Source organism: Vigna angularis, chromosome 3 (assembly GCF_016808095.1).
Source record: "Vigna angularis cultivar LongXiaoDou No.4 chromosome 3, ASM1680809v1, whole genome shotgun sequence".
NCBI classification, from domain to species: Eukaryota; Viridiplantae; Streptophyta; class Magnoliopsida; order Fabales; family Fabaceae; genus Vigna; species Vigna angularis.
This window is the reverse complement of record NC_068972.1, coordinates 36267055-36277308: the sequence shown is the minus strand read 5'-3', so window position 1 is coordinate 36277308 and position 10254 is coordinate 36267055. Positions and strand designations below refer to the sequence as shown.

At 31.5% G+C, this 10254-nt stretch overlaps 1 protein-coding gene across 3 annotated transcripts; it reads right to left on the bottom strand.

Moving 5' to 3' along the window:
• Window positions 1-735: 735 nt before the first annotated feature.
• On the bottom strand, window positions 736-5751 carry LOC108325561 (polycomb group protein EMBRYONIC FLOWER 2). 3 transcript variants are annotated; one of them, XM_017558650.2, is made up of 9 exons: window positions 5646-5751; window positions 4487-4586; window positions 4213-4268; window positions 3582-3687; window positions 3289-3454; window positions 3128-3205; window positions 1444-1577; window positions 1180-1242; window positions 736-1040 (listed from the first exon to the last, which is right to left on the bottom strand). In XM_017558650.2, the coding sequence occupies exons 2-9, from the start codon at window positions 4493-4495 to the stop codon at window positions 957-959; spliced, it is 696 nt and encodes a 231-aa protein (XP_017414139.1). In that variant the 5' UTR covers window positions 4496-4586; window positions 5646-5751; the 3' UTR covers window positions 736-956. The 3 variants fall into 3 exon arrangements, with proteins under 3 accessions (XP_017414139.1, XP_017414137.1, XP_017414138.1); XM_017558648.2 differs by lacking the exons at window positions 4487-4586; window positions 5646-5751 and having other exon boundaries at window positions 4213-4462; XM_017558649.2 differs by lacking the exons at window positions 4487-4586; window positions 5646-5751 and having other exon boundaries at window positions 3128-3202; window positions 4213-4462.
• Window positions 5752-10254: the final 4503 nt, after the last annotated feature.

Below are 10254 nucleotides of genomic sequence, written 5' to 3'. Positions count from 1 at the left end.
CAAATAAAGCATTTCAAAAGGTTTTAAATTTTTACATTAGGAAATCAACATTCCTAACTATATTTAAAATCATTTCAAAAACATTAGTCCAGAATTAAATTTTTTATCATACAATACTTTAGAATGACCAGTCCAGAATAGTTAAAAATCAATCAACTATGAAATCTGCATTTCTTATGTTATTCAAAATTCTCATTTCTAAGTATACCTTTGCAAAATGTTTAATCCAAAAAGCTTTAGCGTGTTTCAAACAGTACTTTTCAAAATAATACGAGAACTTTAAAAGATCATTTGCATATTCAGAAGAGGGAGATGTGCCAAGAAAACATGAGTACAAGAAGCAATTGCTCTTAGAAAAATCAGGTTCATGCTTCTTAAGAAATTAGGAAGGGGAATCAGAAAAATCATGCATTGAAATGAAATGCAGCTTTAATTGAGAAGTTAAAACAAATCCAGTCACAGCATTTCACTTTGGTGTCAATCTCATTACTGCACCAGAAATCACAATATATTCAGAGGTTTTCAACAACTGTCAACAGTAGCTAAAACTCATTTTTGAATGCACTTTCACACAAACTCCCATTCAGCAGTTATATAAGTCTAATATAATGTATTGATATGAATTCAGAATCATAAAGTAACCATGTCACTACCAGCCATCCTGCAGAAACAGTTTTAGGATTGACTGCTTTGCACCACTTTTTGGGATTCTATGAAGCAACTCAGCTATGAATCTCAGAAAGTATAGTTTGTAACTGTAAGCATGAAGAAATAATCCAGAATCATCCATATAGAAAAATAGACAAATTCTAAGTTGCTAAAAAAACTAGTTGAAGAGTAACTGCATGAACAACAAATTGCAATAATATCCAAGTCCCTGTGTTTCCTTTTTGAGATTTTGTCAAAGTCCAACAATTTACCCCGATCATATGAGAAATGATGAGGACAAAACTTCACTATAGGTGCAGGAAAGGCCTGGAATAGTTCTCTTTGGACCCAAACTCTTCAGCAGAAATTGAGATATGTATCTCTGATATGCTCTTCAGAAATACAAACAAAAGGAAAGAAACAAAAAGCAGTCAATACAATTGATTCGCCATTTGATATCTAAGTCTATTATGGAGTTTAGGTGTGTGATTTTCTTGCTCAGTGGGAAATGACTTTGGAGCTAGAACTAACCATATTCTTGTCATTAGATGGACGTTGAATGGAGACTTTTTCACCCTGATTTTGAAAATCCGACTGCAGCATAAAGGAAGTTATGAACTAGTACATCTTTGGAACCATGAAGAATAGATAACAAAGCTTGAAATGGATTATTAGACCAAAAATATAGTGCCATGCATATCATATCATATACTATAAATAAGTTGTGTAAAAGGAAGCATAGTAATGATAGTGTTTTCTCCTCAAACAAAAAAATAATTGTGTTAATCATCATACCTTCAGAATACATGGAAACAAATCCAAAGTTGTGCAAATCTCAGTTCGGTGTCCCAAACGAAAAGTAGGAAGATAATTCCAAGCCATATAAATTGATTCTAAAGTTGCTTTCGCCAGAAGACAGTACTCTCCAGCTGTCAAGCACAAAATGAAGAACAAATTCCATCATGTACTAAAAAATCATTTGGAGGAAAACTAATTTATTACTTCCGTTCATCAAAAATATATTTTACAATGCATTAATTGTGTATTTGAGTACCTTAAGAATATCTTAAACAATTTGAAGAGAATACAATGGAATAAATTAGTTACCCAATTGAGAAATTGCAGTTCATTGTGTTTACTGATTTTCATAATTTAATTAGGGATTTTGTAGTTTTTTGTACTAGAGGGCTTCCTCTTGTAATTGTAATATGTACTTGGCCAAATTATTAGTATACTACTGGGTTAGTATTTTGTATCACATGAAGAACAAACCATATTTGAAATTAAGGAAGCATGGTACCTAACAAACTAGAGACAAAAATTCTGTTGTGTTTGCCGGTAGTAGTCTTGTAAAGGGCTATCTGAAATTTACATTGATTAGTTAGTTAGCCAAAATTTTAGGAGTTAATTTGGTTTTAGGCATCCACCTTGTACATAGTTAAGTAATATTTGTTTAAAACTTGTCAGAGAAGTTTCTTCCACTTAGCTTATGAGAGAAGCTTCTCAAACTCTAGGTAGTTAGCATAGGTTTACTAAACTAGACACCCAGTTAAGAAGCTCTAGTACAAGCTTCTGTTTTTCAATAAATACAGTGTAAACAAAGTCATTTGAATACTCTGAATCAAGTTTTTTTTTTACCAATTTCTAAAATGTGAGGAATACTCCTCTTGGATTTGAAATCCACCCTTAATTATTATCTTTGAGTATCCATATTCAAAGAGGAAAATCCTTTTCCAATCATCAATCTCTTCCATATTTTGCTTTTCATTTGGTTGTTCTGTGTTATGATCGAATGGTTGAACCAACCCATGGGAGCTTGGCTTGGCTCAATTGCATTGATGTTGTAGAGATTCTAAATCCTCCAAGGAGGCATTCATCAATGTGTTACCATGTGATGATAGATTACATTTTAATACCAATTAACACAGAGTTAAGTTGTCCAACAAATATATAAACGACATCACAGTAGTTAAGATGGGCCAATAATAATTTCTATTTCTAATACCATGCTAGATTTTATCTTAAAACTGAAAAGGCAACAAATTTTATCTTAAATTCACATAACATTAAGTGAAATTGCCCAGCAACTATATGAACTACACCCCAATAATTGATGTATGTAATCTGGAACTTTTCACCACCAACAATCATCCCAATGTAGAAATCACTAAGCAGATAAAATATGAAGCAAGATTCACTTTCATGGTTAGAAATGTAGAAATACGTCACTATTTGTAGCATGGCAAAACTTCATAATGTCGCATGTCATGTACCAGAGAATATTGCAAATCTGGTAACTAGTTTAGTAGTCCTACTATATTAGTAGTACTTGACCTAATTATTAGTATATAGATCAGATCACGGGGCTAGTCAGTCAAACCATAGTAGTACTTTGCCTAATTATCAGCATATAAAATATGAACATGGGGCTAGTTCTTGTTGCAGGCTCAAAAAAATTTGCAATTAAAGCACATCTCACATTCACCAAGAGGCAGATGATTCGGATCCAAAGGCGACGAGTTTGAATTAACTCCATTTGATAAATTTGAGTCCTCTACTGCATGTAAATTGTCATAATAAGGAACTTGGAAAATTTATGGATACTTCCATCACAATTCAATCACAATAGCACATACATACCAGTGGCTGCGCTGACAAACAAGAGATCAATTGTGTCAGATTTAGCTTCCTTCGCTAACTTATTCAATTCTGGGAGTGTAAACTTTACTTGGACTTCAGAATTCCAATCAACTTCACGGGAATTTCGGAAGATGAAAATCCGGCCAATTTGATAAACAACAGTATCCTTTTTTTGTTTTTGGTATGTTAAAAAACAAAAAAGCTATTATCATACAGTTTTACACTAAGAAGTAAGAAACTGGTTAGTATAAGAAATAGAAACTGAATCAGATTTTAAGAAGCAACACTCCTACCATTGAAATTCCACTATTAGGAGCCCTCCTAGCCAGACAGACATACATAGGAAAGACACTTTTGCCATTATTGAAAACCTTCTTTAAGCAAACTGTCATTTGTATTCTACATATGCAAATAAAAAAAGGAGTCATGAACAAAAATAAGAAACTTAATGTATCATCTCAAATAGAACAAGATTTTTCCTTCTCTTAAAACAAGAAATAAGAAATTCATCAAGACAGAAGGAACATGATTGCTAAATATGCTCTTAAGACCAGTTAGATACGATTGATAGAACAATCTGAATTAACACTCCCGATCTTACTTCATTTTGGAATGACACAAAAAATCTAAACATCAAAGTTTATGTTTTGAACTTGATCTTTCAACCAAGTAACTGTTAGTTTTCTTGTGTAGTTTGATTAAGTTTTTTGTAGTGTGTTTTTAGTCCCACATTACTTAGTATTGTGAGATGGTGTTCTTCACTTTGCTATATAAGAAAGTTTATGTAAGGTTTACAAATGAACCAAAACAAATACTTCTCTTCTCTCCTTTATTGCCTTTATTACCCTTGTTCCCAACAGTAACCTCTTCTTCGTATGAGAGACTTAAGTTGTCTCTAAATTGTCTATATATTATAACTTTTACCTCTTTTTTTGCTTCTCCTGTACCTTGTGGCGCAAGCATCTTCGAAGGAATACCGGCTGCATAGCAAAACCAATTCTATTAGCAATACAACATGCCATAAGTAATAGTTTATCGGCAACCCAGTATCTTCAAGGACCAGAAAATTTACTAGAAAATTATACCCCAAAGAATATACAGTCAACTCAGTATCTCATACATATTCTAAATCAAATGATAAGAACAACAAAAAAAAATTATGACAATGCAGATCATTTTAGCAAATAAGATAGAGTACAGTTCCCATCGAACGTCACTGAATAATGTTGCAGAGTTCTACGGGTCTGCAGAAAACAGAAAGGATCTCGTTGGCTGCAAGCTCCTCTTCTGGATGACTTCTGCAGGGAAAAACATATATAATCACTGGTTATGTTGTAAATACTTTTATCAAATGAAAAATGTGAGGCTAGTCACAAAGCGAAGATACGAAGTTGCACCAGCTACACTTCTTATTAAAGAAGTATCAGAATCATATGATATTTACCTGAAACTCTGAATCTTTAAGAATGTAATATTTTCTCTATTGACAAATGCAATCGAAAATGATTCAATAATTCATAAAAACTACAATTATTCAAATATGAAAAAATGGTACTCAAATGGATTAGACTCTGTAGCTACGCCAAAGCCTGAGTGTCAACAGATGGAAAAAAAAACATTCATAGCTTGTATCAAGTTGAAAACCACTGAGGTTGCTGATATCACTAGTTATCACAGCAAGTGATATGTGCCTAGTGATGATAGCATAAAGGCATTATTGGAGTAAAAAGCATCATATAGAATTATATAGGTGCATGCTTCTATGCTCATTAATCTTTGAAAGGGGCCCTTATGTCCTTATGCATGTCAATGAAAATAAACTGTTTAAGCATACACAAGAATATATCAAAGTATCAAAATGTCCTAAGTTCTCTTCTTTTCTTCTTTCCTTTTTCTTTTTATAACTCATATAAGCAGAGAATGTAAATCACAAGCCAAGTCCTACTTTTGTAGGAAACAGAAGCGTCAGTGATTTCTCCAATTGTGGGAAACATGACTGGTATATCCAGGTGCATGGAATTACAATGTGCCGTACAAGCATCAATCACACAGCAAGAATTAGAAAACAAAAAACATAAAAAGGGGTCAAAACAGATAAAGGGTTCTGAGAACCGAATAAATAGAGACTTTCCTGAACAGAAAAATACAATCTTGATAGCAAACAAGCAAATGGACAGGGAAAAAATAAAAACTGAAAGGTTCTTACTTTGAATGAACTATAAAAGGGGTGAAAGAGATGGAGAAGACAAGTAAGAGTGCAGTGTAAATGGGAACTTTGAGATTATGGAACCAAACAAATGCTTCAAAAGTGAAGTGTGTGGAGTTTGTGATCATTCATTATTCATTTACTATGATACCTCAGAATTGAACTCAAAATGAAACAGAAGAGATTGAAAAACCAATATTGATCTCTCTCCCACTCTGTCTTTGTTTCTGTTTGATTAATGATAAAAAGAAGGCTGGTTTTGGTGCAGACTCAGAGGAGTGAAAGTTTGAAATGCAAGCAAGTGAGGTAAGAAATAAACTCAAAGTTTGGAAACGCTTCTGACAATAAACTAAATTACAAAAGTAATGAATACAATAAATACAACATTAATAAGTGTATTAATTTATATTTTAATAATTACTTGAATTAACATTAATATACAATGATCTTTGTCAGATATAATAAATATATTAATTTAAACTTTAATAGTTACTTAAATTAACATAAATATAGAGTCATCTTTGTCAGAAATTTATTTTATGTATCATATAATACACGTTAACGTTATTAATTTTAGCATTTAATATATTTTCAATTTTTAAGTCTAGATGTGAAATTAAAATTAATCGATTCAAATTTTGATATATTTTTGTCTTCAAATTTAAAAATAATAAATATAATTTTTTTAACTGATTATATTAATTTTTTTTTTACGTATTAAATTATGTTTTATGATAACATTTTAATTTCTATAGTGTGAAATGATATAAATAGTTAAAAAGTTGGTCAAAAATATCATTTAACATATAAAAAAAATTAATACAAGTTAAAATGATTATTAAAAATTTTTTGATGTGTAAAGTTTGAATTCTAATTTTATATATTAAGCTTCTATACGAATCAATCCTAAAGTTTGTAAAACTTATCGACATGCATTAAACATGGTTTTTTTTTTTTCTATAATCTTATCTAGTAGTACTAACCAACACTTAATTATATACAACACTTTCTCATAGTGTCAAGATAAGTGAGTTAATTTATCTTATTTTTGTGTTGACGTAAGATCTTTAACACCCATCTCATATAGAGTTAAGAAGTGAGTTTAATTTATCTTATATTTAGCCAACCTAAGATTTCTAACATCCTTTCAGGTCGAGAAAAGAAAACTTACTTAATCTTACAAAAATAATATAAATTGAGATTTATATCAAATTATATATATATATATATATATATATATATATATATATATATATATATATATAAACTTGTGATATCTCTAATCCAAGTGAGATTTCCAACACTTATATATTTATAAAGTCAACTTATTTTAATAAAATGGCTTGTTAATATAAAAGAATGTAATGTATATAATTTTTATAAAATAAATAAAAGTACTAAAAAATTTAATATTGCTTTAATTGTTTTAAAAAAAGTACAAATTTCAAAAAAATTATCTACTTATATTTTTGTATGTCATTTTATATTTGTGAATGAATTAGTTCATGAGCTTATTAATTGAATATTTTTAATCTAATAAATTAGTTTATTAGTAAGATTTATAAAATAAAAACTTATTGTTTCGGATTGTTGTGTCGAGAGCTACTCTTTCACACCTTTTTATCTTATTCCTTCTTCAATGTAGTTCCTCTAATTATGTCTTAACTCCTCCTTACTCCTCCAAAGTCCAGGCCGAGCGAGGTACCTGTCAAAGACAATGTGACACTCAAGTTAGTTTACAATATCGATCGGTTAGTAGGATCAAGTCCTAAATGTCTAATAAATGTCATCACTTATCTCCTTACCTTAATCCTGTATTTATAGATTTTGAAGTAGATTTTTAATTAAGGTTGACCTAATTAATATTTCATAAGTATGTTTTACCTTGTTAATCATGTTGAGCTTGTGTTGGTTTTCTTAATATATAAGGAATCGAAAGGTTACATAACACCCGATCAATTACATATTATTTTGAGGCTTCTAGAAAGTAGTGTGATTATAGTTGACCGATCGACCACTTTGAAAATGTGTTTGATCGGACGGTCTATATGGTACACTTACCAATTATCAACTAAATAGTTAACTTATTGATAAAAAATAATTAATAAATGTGAATTTGCAAAAGAGATGTAAGTATATAAATTTTATTATATAAGTATACTTATTTAATATATAAAATCTTATTATATAACTATAGTTTTTAAAAAATAATCAAGTTATTACTAATTTTTTTAGTATTTTTTAAAATTGTTTATGTTTCTTTTATTTGGATAATTCATTTTATGTAATTGTGTTGATCTATTGGGTATTAGTTCAATTTATCTTTTATTTATTTTGTGAAAAAAAAAGTATTTCTCAATTTAAACTAGTGTCATATATTTTTTTAAAATTTCATTATTTTTCAATGAGTATTTTTCACATGCTATCGTATAAAGAATTATTTTACTGTTGTATTTATAAATTTCGAAGTGGATTTTTTTGTTAGGGTCGGCCCAATATCTCATAAGTATGTTTTAACTTGTTAATCATGTTGAGTTTGTGTTGGTGTCCTTAATATATAAGGAATCGAACAGTTACATAACACCCAATCAATTACATATTATTCTAAGGCTTCTAAAAAGTCGTGTGATTATAGTTGATCGATCGACCACTTTGAGAATATGTTTGACCGGACAGTCTATATGGTACACTTACCAATTATCAACTAAATAGTTAATTTATTGATAAAAAAGCAATTAATAAACGTAAATTTACAAAAGAGATGTAACTATATAAATTTTGTTATATAAGTACACTTTTTTCATATATAAAATCTTATTATATAACTATAATTTTTTTAAAATAATTAAGTTATCACTAATTTTTTTAGTATTTTTTAAAATTATTTATGTAATATTGTGTTGATCTATTGGGTATTAGTTCTGTAAGGGCTTGAGAAATAAGTGGGCCTTATGTTGAGACAGTGTTGAGACCTCGGCAAGCGTACCGGATCGTTCAAGTAATAAACCGGTAAGTCCGGATATCGTTTTCCCAAGAGATTTGTTTCGATTCACTGATTGTTAAAGTTTACTAATTTAACGATTATTAAACGTATTTTTATAACACAATTAAGATTAGCATACAGATGTAAAATAAAGTGGTAAAACAGTCGAATTTAGGTTCACTGGGGTTGAAATTCAAGTTCATCACTCAAGTAATTTTCTACTAACACAATTCCTCAAAATTAAGCATCGACATCCTAGGCGCATACAGCCTCTGATCCCTCATATGATAGTTTCAGAATCGTTCAAACTAAATTACTAATCCCTTAGCTAATTCATTTCTCAGATTTGCCTTAAACACAATGTCACAGATGACTAAAAATTCCAACCTATGTCTAGGAATTGAAATCCTTTAGTTGTTCTATCCTAGGTCCGCAGTCTCATACATTTCCCAATGATTTAACCGTTAAATTAGCTCAGATTCCCATCGTAGGCATGAATAATAAAGATAGAACACAAAATTCATACAAGATCATGCATTAATAGAGAAATTACAAAGAGTTTCAGAACTTTACTCTCAACCCCAGTGAAATGGAGTTCTATCTACACATATACATCACAGAAGCGATAAATGATGGATTGGATGGTGGAAAGTGGTGGTTTTCCACCATGGAAGCACCTAGACACGAGCTGGACGTGAGTTGCAGAGTTCCCCCTGGTCTCTTCTCCCCTCTGGATCAGTTTCACGACGTTTTAAAGAGAAAGACCGTAAGTGAATTTTCGCTGGGCGAGAAGCCTCCACTCGTTGGGCGAGTGGCTTGTTGGGCGACCAGCTCCAGCTCGCTGGGCGACTGGACTCCACTCGTTGGGCGAGTGGTGCTGGCTCGCTGGGCGAGGAGCTCCAACTGGCTGGGACTATTTGATCCTTCTGGCTTGGCAAGTGACGCGCTCCAAGTCTTTGATAATATCCAATCCTTATTCTACTTCGATATAAACATACAAAAGCATCAATACACATTTAAACACTCAAAGTTATACTTACATCAACATTTATATACTTTTCATGAGAATAAACACTTAAATTACTCAAAAGCACAACATTTTAAGGAACAAATACAAGTAAAGTTCACACTTATCAGACAGTCTGACCCATACCACTAAGGACACCCTGACCTTAGTAGGGGCCTTTCTTTTTCCAACTCTGAGTTCATTTTCCTCTTCTCCTTTCTCTTTATAAACATCTAAGTTTTCTTCTTCTTGCTCTGACTTCTCTCTACTCTTCCACCAATTTCCACCGTTGAAATTTGAAATAGGTGGTGTTCTCTCTTTCACGGAGTTGAGAGCTTCTCATTCATCCGATTAAATTCTGTTTTGGACGGGTAATTTATCTTTTCTGTTTTCCTTTTCTCTTGAGCCTAGGGCATGCAATTTGTGGCAGTTGCATCTAGCCAATGGTTTTCCTCTCTAGATTCTCTACCTATTCTGATTCTAAGAGATGTCTCTGTTCCCAATTTGACGGTTTGTAGGTTGTGTTGAACTTGGTTCTGTGCAAGGGTTATTGTTTTGGGGTTCTTCTAAAGAGTATTGTGCTTGTAACCACCAAAGTAAGGGGAGCTAGTCATAAATTGTTTGAACTGTATTATGTGTGTTTGAATAAATTGCGATTTATCTTAGTCTTGGGGGCTTCCAGTATGCCTCAAGGCCCGGAACAGGCTAACCTCGTGAGTGTGGTAGGGTGGGGAACTCATGTTTCATAAGCCACCAGGAGTGCATAACCCG